This window comes from Astatotilapia calliptera, chromosome 5 (assembly GCF_964374335.1).
Source record: "Astatotilapia calliptera chromosome 5, fAstCal68.1, whole genome shotgun sequence".
Taxonomy (NCBI): domain Eukaryota; kingdom Metazoa; phylum Chordata; class Actinopteri; order Cichliformes; family Cichlidae; genus Astatotilapia; species Astatotilapia calliptera.
The window spans coordinates 11,918,897-11,938,052 of record NC_137426.1 but is presented as its reverse complement, the minus strand read 5'-3'; the positions used below and the strand labels follow the sequence as shown (position 1 = coordinate 11,938,052).

The 19,156-nt window shown below is 39.2% G+C and overlaps 1 protein-coding gene across 5 annotated transcripts in view; it reads left to right on the top strand.

The window, feature by feature from the left end:
• Positions 1 to 19,156, top strand: part of ripor3 (RIPOR family member 3) — a 56,241-nt gene that overhangs the window by 26,928 nt on the left and 10,157 nt on the right. For 2 of the 5 annotated variants that reach the window (XM_026167267.2, XM_080301196.1), the window contains exons 1-15: positions 2,707 to 2,845; positions 3,903 to 4,001; positions 7,595 to 7,750; positions 8,220 to 8,298; positions 8,398 to 8,421; positions 8,549 to 8,602; positions 8,943 to 9,092; positions 12,465 to 12,528; positions 12,640 to 12,683; positions 13,482 to 13,607; positions 15,400 to 15,545; positions 17,070 to 17,196; positions 17,426 to 17,586; positions 17,877 to 18,113; positions 18,800 to 18,896. In XM_026167267.2, the coding sequence (XP_026023052.1) occupies positions 3,904 to 4,001; positions 7,595 to 7,750; positions 8,220 to 8,298; positions 8,398 to 8,421; positions 8,549 to 8,602; positions 8,943 to 9,092; positions 12,465 to 12,528; positions 12,640 to 12,683; positions 13,482 to 13,607; positions 15,400 to 15,545; positions 17,070 to 17,196; positions 17,426 to 17,586; positions 17,877 to 18,113; positions 18,800 to 18,896 (1,563 nt within the window). In that variant the 5' untranslated portion in view covers positions 2,707 to 2,845; position 3,903. Of the gene's footprint in view, positions 1 to 2,706; positions 2,846 to 3,902; positions 4,002 to 7,594; positions 7,751 to 8,219; positions 8,299 to 8,397; positions 8,422 to 8,548; positions 8,603 to 8,942; positions 9,093 to 12,464; positions 12,529 to 12,639; positions 12,684 to 13,481; positions 13,608 to 15,399; positions 15,546 to 17,069; positions 17,197 to 17,425; positions 17,587 to 17,876; positions 18,114 to 18,799; positions 18,897 to 19,156 lie in introns of those variants that run through there. The other 3 variants (XM_080301198.1, XM_080301197.1, XM_080301199.1) reach the window with 2 other exon arrangements.

Genomic DNA, 19,156 nt, shown 5'->3' with positions numbered 1-19,156 from the left:
ATAATAAGCATAATTGGCCCACTTCAAGCCGCTGCATGTTGTTGAGCTGTCTAACCTTGAGGATTACCTTAAGGACAGATTTAGATTTAAGAGGCTAGAAACATGTACTGAAAAATATTATCCTTGTAAAACAAAAGACACTTCAACTTCCTCTACAGGGAAAAACCAAGTGTGTGTATATGTGTGTGTGCATATGTGTGTGTGTGTGTGTCTTGGCTAACTTTGGTTCATAATGATCAGACCTGGATTTCCTATCCCCATCTGTTAAGTTTGGTTGCTCGGTGACTCTGTTGATGTTGGCATCAGGACCACAGTGTGAGTTTCACATTCTGGGTCAGGACTCCAAAGTGGGTTAATCTGAACTACTTACATTGGCAGGGTTCAGTATTTCTACCATACTATTGGTTCAAACCCTTGCCACAGGGTGCCAAACTTAGTGTGGATGAGCTTGATTTAGTTTTATGAAGTTTTGATCTCCCATACCTCCAGTATTGTTGCACGTGCTCTTTTCCAAGTGTTTTAAATGCATGAAACATTTAAAATTCACACTCCGGCTTATACGGTGACCCCGAGAGGACAAGTGCACTTGTCCTGCAAAAGCACCCAAAACACAACAGAATGATTTTTTAAGCCAGAAGAAGAAGAAAAAAAATGATACAGCAAAATAGTAGAGCTCCTGGGGACACAATAAAAGGGCGGGTCAGTGAGAGAAGGGGCAGAAAATGTGAAGAGACTGTAACTGAGACAGACTGAAATGAAGTGGAGGGTTCATCTGTGTCACTTTCGCAGGTGTTCTGTCACATTTTTGTGTTAACAAAAATACTTCTGTTGTGTTTGTGATTTTTTTTTCTTTATCTTTTGCAGTGTTTTTCTATTTCCTGGTGTTTTCTTAAGCTGCAGTGTGCTCGACCTCTCAGGGCCACCAAAGAGGCTGAAGTATAAAAACATTCAAAAAATATTCAGTATTCACCCACAAATGCTGACTTTAAGTACTTTAATTATATCATACACTCAGTTTCTAGTGAGCATGTTTTCTTTCATGATTAATTATTTGAATAAATAAACCTAAAGCTGCATTTGACTCAAAACTATGGCTTCATATTTTTGAGGGATGAAGAATAATTTTTTGAGATAATCACATTAGCACATGCATAAGATCCAGCATTTTATGATAATAGTATCACATCTTAGACACGCTGAAACAGCCGGATGCTTGTAGTTAAGGAGGTACAGTGTGTCATCCACTAATATGATGATTAGCATTTTGCCCCTGTGATGCATCCATCCGTGTATGATGGAAGTCCTGTTTGTGTGTGTAAAATAAAAAAAGAGTGTATAAATATATGTTTGTGTGACTGAAGCAACAATGACTCAAAAATTTGGCTGAATGTAAATCTCCATCTAAAAGTGCATAAACAAAACATGATAACGTTCAACAGATCAGTTCAGCAAAGTCGGATAAAAGGGGCAATTCAGCTCTACCTTATCAAATTTGGGTTGTTGGTCAGATCATTGCATAAAGGCTGTTTAGAAGAAACGGCTAATGGTAAAAATATAGTCATGTTGTTGTTTTAGCTTTAACTAGACTCGCTATTTGAACCACATGAAAGAGCCTGAGCAGATGGCATCCAGACTGTGTGTTTACACACAGTACTCTTCTATAAAACCGACTGACCTTTTCACTTTGTCAGCCTTTATTGTGTTCTGTTAGTTTTGTCTTTACTGCCGTAAAGGAAAGGCTCTTTCGGTAACTTAGCAAAATAATCTTATTTTGCCTCTGTCTTATTTCCTGGTGATGCAGCTATAAACATTTTCATAGACATCAGCACTGCGACGCGACGCGACACTACTAAGGAAACACAGGGAGAGCCTAACACACAGCAATGAGGGACAACGCAACACTGACACAGAGAAAAACAGGGCTTAAATACACCGGGGAATAACGAGGGAATCAGACACAGAAGGAGAGCACAGCTGGGGAAAATCAGAACTGACGAGACAAGGAAGCAAAGCAGGATACACTCACATGAGACACAGACCTTCAAAGTAAAACACGAAGTATAACACTGAGACGCAAACTTAACATGGTGGAGACAGAGCAACTAAGAAACACAGAGACGTAACCATACGGCAGAGAACTCTAAGAACCAAAAGACTAGAGATGATCAATAATACACGGAGAGAAATACTAAGCATGGAACACAAGAAACTAGACTCGAGGGAGTAACAAAAGACCAATGATGAGAACATAATTCACAGTACAAAGTGACAAAAAAACAAAACAACCATCAAACAAACAAACACATACCCCACAGGAAACTCAAAACACTTCAATCAAAAACCCAGGACCGTGACAAAAAAAACAATCAGGATCAAAACAAAAAAAGGCACTGAAAAACCAAAGCCCACTCTACAAGACACTTGGAGAGGTCAAGGGATTTCTGTGTATATCACAGGCAGTTTAAACCTGTCAATCAACATGTTCACGCCCCTAAATTAACAGGAACAAAGCCTTTCCTGTATCAGGGTATAAATATGCTTTCTATGCCTTTGGAGCCAGTAACAAGAGGCCATTAGAGGAACTGCTTCATTTCTCAGCTCTGCAGGCTGCTGTTTGGTGTATATGTGCACTGACTGGGTTCATTAGCAAAGTCGCTGCAGCTGAGCAGAGGGAATGAGAGCGAAGCTCATGCAAACACAAGAACCGAATGAACACTTTCCTCATCATAACCAATTTAAAATCATTTTAAACTTTAACAACAGATTGAGACAGCTGAAAGAGGAAAAGATACTTTTCTGTCTACTATAGAAGCAGACATTTCTATAGCAGATAGTGGAAAAACAGGTACGTTCTTGTCATTTAATTGTTTAACTATCATTAAATTACTTAACACGTATATTAGACCACCTCTCACAAAAACAAGAAGACAAAGTACTTTATAAATCAAACAGAAAATAAGATTATTTATCAGCCAAGTAACAAACTGAATATTTTTAGACCTGTATTTAAGCCAGCAGGACTTTAAGCATTGATTCACACTGATTCAAGCATAACAGCGTAGAACTAGATGACTAAAACTAATTTTTCTGTCAGGAGTGCAAAACAAAATAATTGTTTTGTTTTTTTTCTGCTTTTTTTTCATAAAACATTGCATTTAAAATGTACTAATGTTAATTTAACGCCATTGTGGCATAAACCTTATATTGAATGGTGCACACTGTAAGTTATTGATTTTATTTCCATTTTCTGAGATTGTTCAACCCGAATCTACGGTGTGTGGGCGAGCCAACAGACCAACGCTGCCATACTTGGAGTATAGTGAATATATAAGCGTCCTCCATCTGCAGTTTGTGCACATATTTGTGGGTCCGGTTCAAGATGTTCTTTGGTTAATTTGTCCCACAGATGTCGGTGCTCTGTTTCCTGTTTTGGATTGTCTGAGAGTAAGGGTGGTCTTGTTGATTTAAATGTTCGCGTGAGTGACTGTGGAAATAAAGAACATCAATTTAAAATTAACAAAGAAAAAGGAGGAAATATTTCTTTTTAATTCAAGTGACTTAAGATATTCAGTTTTTTTGGCTTTAACAAACAGTCTTACACATCCAGTTACTAATATAAAGAGTAAACAGTGACAGATCCTTTCTCAAGCAAACGTCTGTTTGGTCTCAGCTCTTGTCGCTTGTTTGGTTTGATCTTGTTTCCAATCATTTCTGTTATAATTCTACTTCCAACATTAGCGTGGTTGATTTCTTGTATCGTAGACCTCATGTGATTGATTTTGTGACTCACCATTATTTAGGATTAACTTGGAAATATAAAGTGGTAATATTTGAGGGTTTGGGATATCTTTTGTTAGCACGTGTCTCCTCATTGGCTAAAACACCTCTTATTTACTCTGCAGGATGTCAGTGAAGCTGCGATTTGACTCTCCCTCAGATGGAGGCCTGATCCACAGAAGCCGCTCCTTCACTGGATTCTCTTCTCTGACTGGTCGACAGAGGTGAATGACACTTTCCTATTGTTTCAACCAATAAGAAAGAAATCTGTGTAATAACGACTAACACTGGTTTACAATTTAGTCTTAAACAACTAGTAAGAACTAATTGGGTCCTGTTATCTAAGTGGATCTTCCAAAGGATGTCCAAAACATTCGCTCACTCTCAGATATTTATGCCAGTTTTAAAGAAGTTAGCAACTGTTTATTTAACAAAAGAAAAGGTTTTTGGTAAAGATATCAGAAATGCTCCCTTTCCTCTCTCATCTGGCTGCAGGGGTGTGTCTGTCTGGGTTTGACTGGCAGAGAAATAGTCAACAAATGTGTGGTGTAGCTACATATCATGGGCAGACAGTGTGTAATTAGTGTTATTTTTTTAAAGAGCAAAAACCACAGAGGCGTCTAAACTCTGTTAAGTGTCATGTAGAGGTATTGGTGCTGCTAAATGTGCTGTAGCTATAAAGTACAAGTGTTAGGATTTAACTACTGAACTGGCGAACTCTAAAGCAGAATACTGGGAGAATCACACTGTTTAGCAGGAAGGTCAAACGATGCAGTGACAGATCAAGGACGTAGCTGGAGCACAGGGAGAAAACGGGGGGAGACTGGCAGAGAAGGCAATCTTTAAATGTCAGACAATCTGGTGAGGGGTGGGTGTGAGAGCTGGTGTTTGAATGCAGCAAGTGATTAGTCGATTGTCTTCAGGTGTGTCTGCAGCGCCAGTAGAAAGCCACAACTGTTGAAAGGAAGCACAGATGTAAGAATAGAGATGGGAAAGTTGAGGGAAGGGTGTGGTTACAGAGATGACAATAGACAGAAGGACGAGCAAGTGGATGCTACAGGTGCACATTTTGTGAATGTTACGAGTAGTTTGGCCACTTTAACCAGCCCTGGTTTGTCCCTCGTGTTTATTAGCATGCGTTGAGCTCATCAGTGTGAGCATTTATTTGGTTTAACGATAAATAGCCAGCCATAAGGCAGCTTAAAGGACAAGTCTGTTTAAGGACTCGCTTGTTTTACTTTTGGTCTCTCTCTCCCTCCCTGTTGGTCTTCTTGTCTCGTCCTCCTCTGGGAAGAGTCTCCACCTTTTCTTCCCTGCCAGCAGCCAGCTCGTTTTCTCGGGAGACTTCATGTCAAGCAGCAGACGGAATTATGGAAACACCAGTGTTGCCATTATCAACATTCACTATATCATTATGAATTGATGTAAAGAAATCCTCAGTCAGGGGGAAAAATCCTGACATTGCATTATGAAATAATGTTTTATCAATAAAATTTAGACATTAAGTGAGTGTGACGAGGATCACGTTAAGTAGAAAAAGTTTTATAAAACCGAGTGTCAGCAGTGTGAAGCCCGAGTTTTTGACTTGTACAGATACTGATCTCATTATGTGAAACACTGAGTCTGAATCTCTATAAAAGAAAAACGTGCCGCTGTCTAAAACAAAACAAACAGAAGTTTGTTGGGAGAAAAATGTCTGAGGAATTGTTTCGATTCTCGTAGCTGTCAGGATAAATGGGAAGAAAAAGAATTTTAACTTTGTGATTTTACAGATATTAACTTTGATACTGTGATCATGTTATAAATCATCCCTCTGTTGAACTGTTTTTCTCCATATAGTGAAACAATGAATGAGAGAAAATAAAAACGTCACGTTGTGTGGAGGGAATTCCCTTCACCCTCAGACAAGTCTGTTCTCCGCTGATGGGCAGGCAGTGAAAGCACCACAGACTTTCAGATGTTATTTGCGAATGAAAGAAGACAGAGTGATAAACACCCAGATGAAAACTGTCAGTCCCCCAGAGAGGCCGAGAACAAAATGTTGTGTTAAAAAAAGAAAGCAAGCAGCATTCCACTTCTCTGTGTGTGTGTGGCTGTTTATACTCTATACACACAACACAAACATCCACACATTTTTCCATCCTAAACACACATCCCCCATCCGATTCTCCATAAATCTTTTTTTGTATTCACCATAGTGCACAGCAAACATATCAAATGTTTAAATTCAGAAATTGGACCCAAAAAAATAGCCATGTTTACCACTGTGCATCCCCTCTTCTTTTAACAACAGTCTATAAATGTGTGGGAACTGAGGAGACCAGCTGGTGGAGAGGAATGGCGCCCATCTGGTCTGATAGACGTTTCTTTCTGCTCAACAGTCTAGACTGCAGGCAGCCCAGTTCAGCACCTAGGCTCTTCTTCTGCAGAGTCATGCTGTATGCAGTTTGTTTGCGATTGTCTTCCTGAAGCATGAAAAGCCTGCCTAAAAAGATGTCGGTTGGATGGGAGCATATATTCATTTCTGAATTATGGATTAAACCTTGATTCTTTTTTTTCCCCAGTCATTATGTTGTAGATTTGCTGCTGTACTTTTGGTCATTGTCCTGTTGCATGGCCCTGTTGCAGCTAAGCTTTAGCCTGAGACAAATGGCCCCTCATTTGACTCTGAAATAGTTTAATATACAGAGGACTTGGCCGTCGACTTTGAGACTGTAATATGCGCAGGTCCTGTGCCTGGAAAACAAGTCAGAATCATCCACTGCCCATCACTGTGCCTGATTGTTGGTATGAAGCAGTTGCACTGATATGCTGTATTTGGTTTTTGCCAATCATGGTGCTGTGGATTATGGCCAAACATCTGTTAGTCACATCTATCCAAAGAACATTGATCCTGATGTCTCTGTGATTGGGTCGGATGCAGCTTTGCAAAGCTATGTTAACCTAGCTCTTCCCTGAGTGTTGCACGGTCTGACTTTGGGGTGAATTTACTGGGACATCCATTCCTGTCTTGAATGCTTTCTTTCTCACAGTACAATGATGAACTTCAAAGTGTTTGGAAATAGACTTAATCCTTTTCCAGAATGATGGACTGAAACAGTTGCTTCTTATTTAAGATCAGTGTTGATCTATCCTCCTTGGTATTGTATTCACTCACACTTGGATCACTACTTAACCTCCTAATTCCTACGCAACCTGTAAGGGTGTCCTTTTTCACACACTGCTGCGCCCATTTTGGCTACGTTTTTATTAAATAAATAATGACACGGTGTAATATGTCATACTTTGAGGCTTGTATTTACTTAATTCTAAGACCGGCTAAGATTACTATTTATTATGTCCTGATCTATAAAAACCTTAGACTTGAAACTGGGTGTGTTTTCTTGTTACCATGTTCATGGTCATTCACAAACTTGACATTTTATTTATTGCACAGACAGTCCTGAATCATATGGACCACATTTGAGTGTGTGGGGTTTCCTCCGTATCAGACAAAAAACAGGTGGTAAACCTACACTGGTCCAGACTTTATGCTGGAGGGCCTTATAACACACTCCCACTAAAGGCTACCTGCTTGGATCCACACTTAATGTGGATTGTAGGGGCTGGATTAGATTTGGGCCAAAGACAGGAGTGTTAATATACAGGGAACTACATGGGAACAGATTTTACTGATGAACACAGTTGAAAATAAAGAGGTAGGAATATAAAAAAAACTCCAACAAGCTCTTTTTGATAACAATTTATGTAACTACAGATTCTGATTTACCCTGTAAAAATGTTGTTATGACTATTCATTCACTTTCTCTGTTTTTAGGACGTCTTCTGTTCGTAACTCTCTTCGCGTCAAAGCTATGACGGGAAATAAAGCCAGCAGGGCGCCCGTCTCCCCCCGCAGAAGTTCAGGCGCTATCTGGTCTCTGCAGCCGGAGCAGGTCGGCAGGGTTTTTCAGGCACTACGCAAAGGACTCAAGTATGTGTAGTACTGCTGAACTTAAACAAGTATCCCACTAAACATTAAAGTACAAGCAGGCAGTGACGTACCCAGTGCTATAATACTAAACTTGTCCATGTCTCTGTAGTGTTTTAGTGTTGCAGCTGGTCAGCGCGAGGCTTGTTTCCACCTCCTTACATTTATTTACTTGAGTGGTTCCAAATCTGTGGTTTGACCCTTCAAAAGTCCACAAGATGAATAGGAGGCAGTCACATTTATGATTAATGATCCTTTAACAGAGTAAAATTGGTTGAGTTTTGATATTTAGTTTAATTTTTGCAAAGAATATTTTACGCTGTCAGTAAATGTAGCTGTACTTTTCACATCTGCTGCTACATGCAGTAGATGTTTGGTAGTCCCGAGTTGGAATTTCTCAGCTGATATCTGGCAGGTAAAGTTTGTTCATCTTCATAAAATGTTACTTTTAATTGTGTGTTTCTCTCTTCAGGGACTACCTGGAGGGTCACCAAGCTGAGATGGACTTCCTGTCTTCACAGCAGAGAGAGACGAAAAGAAACTCGAGACTGGTGAGGAGGGAGAGAGGAAGAAAGTCTGTGTGTACAAAAATGTGTGCGCCTGGTGATGACAACAGTGCTGATGGTAATTATACTTTTCTGTATTTTCAGGCCTTTCTTTACGATCTGGAGAAGGTAATGTGTTTTCATTTTTTCCTTTTAAGCAAGATCTTATTTTAAGTTATTTAATTTGAATGGATAAATGATAATAAATGTTTCTCAAGCTTTCAAAGCTCAATATGTTTTTTTCTGTTTTTTACAGGAGATCAGGTCTTTGGAGAGATATATACGACGATTAGAATTTCAAATCAGTAAGGTAAAATTTTGGATTTTAGACTGGTTTTTCTCGGCTGTAGTTGAGGTTGATAAAAAATCTACTAAAGCCTTTGTTTTGTAGAAAAGAGTCTAACTCCATGCAAGCCTGGTGATTATCTCTCTGTCAGTTACTCAGATGTATTTCTATGGTATGAATTCACTAAACTATTACTCAAAAGCTTTTAAAAGCAGCAGATGAGCCACCCCTGTCGCACAGGGAGACACTTTGTGCTGCACACTGATTAACCACCAGTCTAATCCGTTATGTAAAAGAGGGGGAAAAATGTTGATGATGATGTTTGTTGATGTTGTTACTCTTCATCTGTTCCATGCCTCTGCAGGTAGAGGAGCTGTATGAGACATATTGTATTCAGTGGAGATTGTGTCAGGGAGCGGTCAACATGAAGAGAGCCTTTTCACTGTCCCAGTCCACCAGAGCCTCCAGAGAGAGTCTGCTGGAGCTCAACCGCAACCACAGACACAGCCTGCAGGTAGGATCAGTGACATTTTGGAAAAGTATTTTTGGAAAATCACAAATGTTCTTTGAAGTTTCTAAAAGTTCAAACTAGCTGGAGATGATGTTGCACAAAAAAGGGTATTCATGCCTCGTTTGTTTGTTCTAGGCACATTGTGTGTAGATTTTTTTTTTTTATTACACCAGACAATATTTATTCTTCCTCTCTGGCACCTACTGTAGGCAGCAGTCTAGCTTACCATGTGCATTCAAACCTCCCAGAGAGAATCTGTAAACTGGACTGTTTTTGAGACGTACTCACAGCCAAAGTGGCAACCACATATCCATCATGTCCGAGGAGCGCAGTGGCAAAATAAGCCTTTGAATGGTCATAAAGTTTCCAAATCAAATATTCTGACATGTGAGTGATGGTACTGCAGTGATTCTTCTGGTTGCAGCTGCAGGATAAGGGCCATTAAAAGACAGCTGTAGACTCATTCATGCCCTCTGTCGATCTGTGGTTTCTCTTTTTCATAGATTCAGCTTCAAACATGTGCCCACATCTTCTTTTTCTCAGCTCCTCACAAACTTTTCTTACTTTCCTGTTTTTTCTTTTCATCATTTCACCCTCAGTGTTTTTGATATCACATCTTTTTTTTTTTTAAACTCTCCTCTGGTCTTACACACACACACACACACACACACACACACACACACCAACCAGATCTTATAAAGATTAACTTATATATGAATGGTGTGCTCATCATTTGTTTGTATACACGGTTGCATGCATGCCTATGTACCGTCCAGCATATACGTTCTTACTTCTCCTTCTATTTGACCTGCACTCAACAAAAGATGTTCAGAGTCTGAAGTTTCTTTAAAGTTAAAATCTCTGACCTCTGCTAAGAGGTTTTTCAGAACTGAACACTCTACTTGGATGAGAGGTGATAACTTAAAGCTCACCTTGACTTAATCCTACAAAGCTTGAATAACCTCGTTTACTGAGAATCTTAGGCCACTGATGTTCTTTTCTCCAATAATCATCATCATCCACAAGCTTACTTAAATTTGGGGGTATTATAGGAACAGATGCCTAATTAAGTCAAATACAATAAAAACAACAACAACGAGATTATTAAAATAACAATCATTCCCACTTCTGGGGTGATTCAGAACTTGTGCTTAGGAGTCAATTTCAAAATACAGTTAGCACAACATGTAAATTTCTTGGGTTAAATGTTCTCATGTGTTCTCTGATAGTAGAGGCTGAGATAATAAATACAGTTTTCAGATGTAACAAGATACTTTTCTGTAGGTATTAAGGGCACCACAGCATCACAAACCATTTTACTGCATTTGCCATTGTGATTTTCGCAGGTGAACAGAAACTCCGTAGAAGAGCTTTTGTTTTTTTTCTTTCTTTTTAATATCAGCAGCCACTGGAGAATTGTTCTTCTGCACACACAGTTTCTACTGTCCTGGCATATAAGGTCTTGACAGAGTGAGAAGAAAGCCAGTTTTTAAGGATGAAGTCAACTTCCCATAGGAAAGATTAAAGTGTTGTTTTATTACAATTGCAAAAATCTGGGTGTTTGTCTTAAGATTAAGAAAACAGACTGAAGTTTAAGTGGATTGAAGGAGTTAAATGATAAACTGAAGCTGAAACTGCATGCTTGTAATTAATGCTTGCATGCAGGTCACTGTTTTCTAAGAAGACCTTGTTTCCATAATAAAATAAGAGTGAAGTTAAGGCTGTGTAACTTCACTTTTCAAGTCAAATCAAGAACTAAAAATGCCGGCACAATACTAACTCTCTCTCTTTTTTTTTTCAATTATAAAAGAAGCCTCTTTGGCAGCGTAACACAATAGTAAATTAAATTAGTGACATTGTGTAGGCATCACATAAACATTTTATTTCTCGTTATGTTTGGATTGTGGTGATTGGGGTTTTCCTTCATTTGATCAGCTTTTAAACATCCAAACGTGCCCACCGTGCAATCAGACAGACACATGAGAAACAATGTGACCATAATAAATGGAGATCTGGTAAACGATCTGTTGCATGTTACTTGTATGCTGGCCTCATTATTTAAAACTGACCATATTTAATATGGGCAGGCATGCATCTATATTAGGAATGATGTTAAAAAGTCTTCACTACTGATAAATTGGCCACTTGGTCCTCAGTTTTGGTCTGTGCTATGCGAGGAGGCAGTTTCAGCCCACACAGATGACAAAAGTCTGCTCGACACATGCTGCTTCATCTGCTCTTCTTTGTGGTGAAGTCCAGCTCTTAGCCAGAAAGTCAGCATTAAAATGCAAAAACATAATAATCCTTTAAAGGTTTCCATAGAGAGAGAGCCAGAATAAATCATTAAATGAGCACACTGTTGTTTACTGGGGTCACTGTTCTTTTACAGTTTGTTTCTTCCCTTTAAGTTAAATTATAGTTGTTTTTATTATTTAGACATAATTCATTGCTACTGTAACTGTGGTTAATAGTTAATAAATGGAAGCTAGACAGATGGAGACACAGATGACAATAACATTTAATGTAATTATTATATTTATTTATATAAGAAAATTCATTTGCATGCATGCATACCTACATTAAATTGTGTTTTTCATCATGTATTAAATATTGCGCTACATAGTGTTCGGCTGGCTTACGCTCAGGAGGTAGTGCAGGTCCTCTACTAATCAGTTAGTAGTTTGATTCCTCGCTGCTCCAATCTGCAGCAAAAGCATCCCTGGGCAAGATACTGAACGCCAAGTTGCTCTGTGATGCGTTCAGTGGAGTGTGAAAAAGTGATTGAATGAACAGGTGTGAATGAGGCATGTTGTATAAAACGCTTTGACTGCTCCAGTAGAACAGAAAAGTGCTGTACAAGAACCAGGACATTTATGGTGTTCTGTTAGCATATTGCAAAGTGTGTCAACTTTATTGAGATCTCTTTAAAAAAAAATTGAAAAAAAAAACCAAAAGAAATGAGACATTTTTACCTCTGGACATGTCACCTGTGTTAGATGTTAAGAGTAAAAACATACTGAGGATTGCTGATGGTTATTTCTTAGTAATGAAGTGCATAAACCTTTCCAAATATTTTAAAGAGATTTGCTTTTGGCTTTTATTGCCGAAATAAATATTGGCTATCCTTAAAATGGTCGTTTCCTGCGCGCTGTGAGCTGTGAGCACAGTCAAACCTTCTGTTTGTGAGGAACAGCAAATCAAAAGGTAAGGCAGCTAAGGAGCTAAAACAGCCAGACCAGGTTTCAGAGAGTGGATGACTGGGAAAGCTGAACCATAACCTGATGAACTGTGAGTCATGCAATCTTCTGAGAAAATAGACAAAGAACTGTTAGAGAAGATCTTTTATTTTCTCTGTGTGTTTAAACTTCTCTGCAGGACATGTCAACAATGGAAGGAGAGTTAGAAATCCTGCTAGGAGAGCTACACATTAAAATGAAGGGTGCGAACACACACACACACGCACACATGCTTCCTTCAGAGCCCTGAGCAATTTACAGGTTATCAGTGACACACTATCTCCCAGACATCTAACGTCTGCTTTCACTTGCAGGTCTCATCGGCTTCGCTCGACTTTGTCCAGGAGACCAGTACGAGGTTGGATTTTCTATTTAAAAACCAAGAATTTTCAGCATTTGCATGCAAATAACTTAATGTGCAGGACAAGTGAAAGAAACACCATCTATTGTCTCGTCCTTTCAATCAAGCTTTTAATATTTACATTTTAAGTGTACAGCTGAAAGTTCTTTTATTGTTGATGATAGATAGAATTGAATCATTTTGAAATCTGAATCTCTGCCCTGGGGGGGATGTTTTGTTTTTCTAACACCAACCAACAATAATGTCAACATAATTAAATTTTTTTTTTTACAACAACTTCTGGATCTCATCCAGAAATGTTACTTTGGAGTCCCCCAAAGTACTAAAAAAAATTTAAAAAAAAGAATTTATATAGAAGATAATTAAAGGACGTTTTGACATTTCTTTTAAAAAAAAACAAAAAAAAAATTAAATAAAATAAGATCTCTCTTTATAAGTTCATTTATTTTTGCTGTGCAAAAGTTTAAGAAATGGAAAAAATAAAGCAAACATTTTAAAAATAATGCCATGAAGACTTAATCAATTTAATCTGAAATGCAACAACTATCACTTAGGTTCTTTTTGTTTGTTTGTACTTTGTATTTGTATTTTTATTTGTACTTGTATTTAAATTAACATTTCAAACTATAACGTGCCAAATTTGTTATAAATCCTCCACAAACTACCTGCACTGTCAGGAAAAACAGACAAACTGTGAACTGAACCTTTGGACTCTTAGACCAAAATTACTGACTTGGTTGGTGTTTTATGGTTTCTGGATGATGACGTCGTGTCTTAATGATGTCACATTGACAGGTGTTAGTACGACTGGGCCGCCAGCGATGGAAGATCAGAGGGAGGATTGAATCAGATGATAGTCAGTCATGGGATGAGGAGGAGATGGTCTTCCTCCCACACATTCACCACAACTTTGAGATAAAGGTAATCGGACATGTCTGCAGGTGTACGGCAGTGTAAACACCTATTGCATATTTTTATTCCAGAAATTTGAATACTTCATCTTTTTTGTCCTTTTAGGAATTTTGCTATTACAGTGACCTGTATTTCTTTGGGCTGTAATTTCTTTCCTCTCTGTGTTTGTTTTACTGTTTGTGTAGGGAAAAAAACTTTCTGTGTGTACAGGGAGTGCAGAATTATTAGGCAAGTTGTATTTTTGAGGAATAATTTTATTATTGAACAACAACCATGTTCTCAATGAACCCAAAAAACTCATTAATATCAAAGCTGAATGTTTTTGGAAGTAGTTTTTAGTTTGTTTTTAGTTTTAGCTATTTTAGGGGGATATCTGTGTGTGCAGGTGACTATTACTGTGCATAATTATTAGGCAACTTAACAAAAAACAAATATATACCCATTTCAATTATTTATTTTTACCAGTGAAACCAATATAACATCTCCACATTCACAAATATGCATTTCTGACATTCAAAAACAAAACAAAAACAAATCAGCGACCAATATAGCCACCTTTCTTTGCAAGGACACTCAAAAGCCTGCCATCCATGGATTCTGTCAGTGTTTTGATCTGTTCACCATCAACATTGCGTGCAGCAGCAACCACAGCCTCCCAGACACTGTACAGAGAGGTGTACTGTTTTCCCTTCTTGTAAATCTCACATTTGATGATGGACCACAGGTTCTCAATGGGGTTCAGATCAGGTGAACAAGGAGGCCATGTCATTAGTTTTTCTTCTTTTATACCCTTTCTTGCCAGCCACGCTGTGGAGTACTTGGACGCATGTGATGGAGCATTGTCCTGCATGGAAATCATGTTTTTCTTGAAGGATGCAGACTTCTTCCTGTACCACTGCTTGAAGAAGGTGTCTTCCAGAAACTGGCAGTAGGACTGGGAGTTGAGCTTGACTCCATCCTCAACCCGAAAAGGCCCCACAAGCTCATCTTTGATGATACCAGCCCAAACCAGTACTCCACCTCCACCTTGCTGGCGTCTGAGTCGGACTGGAGCTCTCTGCCCTTTACCAATCCAGCCACGGGCCCATCCATCTGGCCCATCAAGACTCACTCTCATTTCATCAGTCCATAAAACCTTAGAAAAACCAGTCTTGAGATATTTCTTGGCCCAGTCTTGACGTTTCAGCTTGTGTGTCTTGTTCAGTGGTGGTCGTCTTTCAGCCTTTCTTACCTTGGCCATGTCTCTGAGTATTGCACACCTTGTGCTTTTGGGCACTCCAGTGATGTTGCAGCTCTGAAATATGGCCAAACTGGTGGCAAGTGGCATCTTGGCAGCTGCACGCTTGACTTTTCTCAGTTCATGGGCAGTTATTTTGCGCCTTGGTTTTTCCACACGCTTCTTGTGACCCCGTTGACTATTTTGAAAGAAACGCTTGATTGTTCGATGATCACGCTTCAGAAGCTTTGCAATTTTGAGACTGCTGCATCCCTCTGCAAGATATCTCACTATTTTTGACTTTTCTGAGCCTGTCAAGTCCTTCTTTTGACCCATTTTGCCAAAGGAAAGGAAGTTGCCTAATAATTATGCACACCTGATATAGGGTGTTGATGTCATTAGACCACACCCCTTCTCATTACAGAGATGCACATCACCTAATATGCTTAATTGGTAGTAGGCTTTCGAGCCTATACAGCTTGGAGTAAGACAACATGCATGTCATGGATGATGTGGACAAAATACTCATTTGCCTAATAATTCTGCACTCCCTGTATCTTTAACTAGTGGCATCCTTTGTTTTAGGTGACGGAAGCAAAGGGTTTGAGCTGGCTGCTGGTTGGCATGGTAACGTGTGCAAGCGCAGACTTCTTTGTGGCAAGGCCTCAGGTGATGTTGGTGGACATCACGGAGTTGGGAACCATCAAACTGCAGCTGGAAGTGACCTGGAAGTACGAACGCAGACTTCTTACACACACACATGAAAACAAGATAAAGATCTGATTTGAAACTAACCGATGAGGTGATGACGATGATGACAACTCTGAAATGCTGGTATTTCCTCTGCTGTGATAAAGGGTGAAGTGGGAATAACCAAAATTCCAAAAAGGAAATGAGAATAATTGGATGACAGATTGAGGAATTTTAATCTGCAGCATAAAAAATATTAAAGTTTTAGCTGAACTTTTGTCCTGACCTCTCCATCATGGCTCCACTTTTTGTCCTGCTGCTGGTGTAGATATCATGTTCCATGAGACACATGAATGATAAGTGCAGCTGGTCCACGCGACCGCATCAGAAACGTTCCTTTTTTCAGTGAAAGGTGGAATGAAGAGATGACAGATTTTACTACTGGATAACAAGTCGTGTTTTTTCCATTTATTTCTCAGCCAACGTAATTTCTTCCTTTCTTTCTTTTTTTTAATTTCAGACTTTTTTTTTAAATAATTACTTTTCCAGATGCTCACAGATGTAAAACCAGAGAAAATATCAAATATAACAAAGCAGGCAACAACAAATGATGTTACAGATTCACATCCACTCGTCCTGCTGAAGCTGTAGCTGCTGTTTTCTTCATTCTCAGCCTCAGTCTCTGCCGCACCTCTAACCTGAGCCAGCTGTTGCTGAGCAGCTGATTGAATACAGAATGAACATTTTACTCACACACACATACACAGTAACACACGCAGACGCACTCCGCTGTGCCCTTGCACCATGACAGATCACATTTCAGGCTTTAGAGGGGCCAGGTGGAGGACGTTTCACAGATCCTCCCCCTGGAGAGATGGAAAAATCACACAAAGCTGTACAAGGCTGCCAGACACACACTCACACACAAACAAAAGGCTGCTGTGGCCATACGCACACATACACCCACTATGCACCTCTGTTAAGCTAAAAGATAAGTAACATTTCACTGCTTTCCCTTTGTTTCTCTTATGCATATAAAATGTAATAATGTGACAAAATGGGTTCAGCAAATACAAAAAGATGGAAAGAAAATGATTCACTGAAAGCTCAGATTAAGAAGAGAAACGATTTTTAGCAAGTCGAATGTTTTTTATTTTAAAAAACATTCATGCTCCAAAACACTTTTTTTTTTATCACATCTTTTTGATTGTTAATGATTACGTTTTTAGTCAAATACAAGTCAGAATTATAGCTTTAGCATATTATCATATCAACTTGAGAAGCACTGCACTTTTTGAGGAAACCACCCACTAATAAAACAGGCCATGAAAATTACAGAAGCAGTTAGCGCTTCACTTTGTGAAATGCTTCTAAATGTGAGGAAAGGTAACCAAAAAGCCCACAACAGCATAAAACGTTGCAAAACTCTGAAAAGTAACTCATTGAACAGACTGCTAATGATCACGGCCAGTTTAATACCAAATAGATAAAAACATATGTTTATGCAGTGCATATCATACAGTTTGTTGTGCAGTGTATAACCTTCTGTGTGCTAACACCTGCAGTCCATTTGACGGCACTGAGAAGCTGAGGCCGCTGTCTGGAAACAAGCAGTCAGTGTCCAGCAGAAAGAGTTCAGTGTACAGCTGGACGGCACCGAGCACCCCCTCCTTCACTGAGAAATACTTTATTGTACGTATGTGTGCACACACATGCACGCACTCAGGGGTTTTATTAATGCAAAGCACATGTACTGGTAGCAGGATTCAGCATCAACCTTTTCATTCAGTTCTGTTTTTATTCCCCGTTTTGTTATATTGCCAAATTTGTTTATCCTATATCCTAAGTTTTTCTTACATTTTTATGTAAATAACTCAAATTCATAGCACACTCAGACTGTTTATCCTATTACTTTTTTCAGTCTATGGTGCGTGAGCTGCGGGATCAGGAAGGTTCTCTTCCATCTCTGGTGCCCAAAGGTCATCCCAACAGAGGAGGAATGTCTCTGCTCAGCTACCTCTCCAACCCTTCAAACACCTCTATCGCATCAAGCCACAGTCCTCAGAGCCCATACACCCCGAGGTATGAAGTATGAAGTTAAAAGGGTTCAAATGAAGGGAGCACAGTGGCTACAGAGACAATACGTGTTAGGAATATTAACTGTTTTGTATTCATCAGCTATAAAGCAGTGTTTAACAGCATTTTTGGATTGTTGCTGTACAGAATAAAAAACCTTATTTCAGATGTAAATAATAAGCGTAAGAAGTTAGTGCAACCATTCTGGCTTTATTACACCGTTTTATTTGAATGTGGTGGGAATTATCCAGCATAATTATTTTAGTCAAGACTGCTTTCTGGTCAACTGTCCACAGTCTCTCAAGGGCTCACAGCTACCCTTTCAGCCCGAGTCGAGACACCAGTCTGGGAGGAAGTCGGACTCAGCTGTCGCTCGGAGAGGAAGAATCCCTGGAGATCTCAACAGAGGAGTCGGAGACAAAGAAGAGGGTGGACAAGAAGGTAGACGAGGAGAAGGAGGAATGGGGAGTTGTGTTAGAGAGTCCATCCTTACCAGAAGAAAGTAAAACAGACTCCCTTATGACCTTACAGAGGTGAGGATTCACTCAAGAGAATACTATGTTTAAATATGTTTTTATTGGTTCCCAGAAGCTAAGAATTGGTTACATGTGAAAAGCAATTCAAGGAATACAGGCCACAACTACAGGAGTGAAACAGCATGTAACTGAGATGGAGGGAAAAATGATATATAATGATTGTGAGACAACCAGAAGGTGAGGAGGAAACGGAGCAAAGGCAGGAAGTACAACAACAAGATATATCTAAGCTTAAAGCTTTGTGGTAAGCAAAGTTACAATACAGGATACAATATTTAACTTACAAGGGGGGAAAAAACAGCTTTTTAAAAGATGCAAAACCCCACAATTTGAGATGAATTTCTTTTTTGAGTCAATACTCTCTTTATTGATAATACTTGTTAAAGCTTCAAATGTAAAGTTAACAATGACAATGATTAACAATGACAAGAGGTACTCCTAAAAGAGCCTAAAACAGGAACCTTCCTGTTGTTTATCTGTTCGTTATCTATTCTGGTGTCATAAGAATGGCAAAAATCCATTTTAACAATCACAGGTGAAAGTCAGAACAGAGGACGAACTATGACCGTACCAGCCCGGTAGCTTGATGCAAAGACGCCTTAAACTTGGCCAGTGGAAGAGGAACAAACAGACTAGCACAGTACTTCTGGACAGTAATAATAATGTTTTTACCTTTAATGCAGGTCGAGCACTCCAGACATCCTGAGAAAGAACACATGTGGAGAAGCAGAGCCTGAGACCCACAGCGTAGCCCCAAGTCAGGACACAGTCACTGGGCAGGTAAAGAGCCCACACTCGGGTCATAGAAACACTTTGCTGACAGTCACTTTCACACTGCAATGGTAAACGATAATTAAAAGTCAAAAAAGCAGCTGTAGCTGTTGTTTTGATGTCCTTGACCTAGCTTTCTACTTGTTCCAGAGTTCTATTTAAATGTGGGCTTGAGGGGGGTTGTTTTCACTTTTAAAAATAACCTATTAATATATCCTATCTAACAATGACTGTACTTTCAGTGTCGGTTTCAGTGATGATTCGTCACA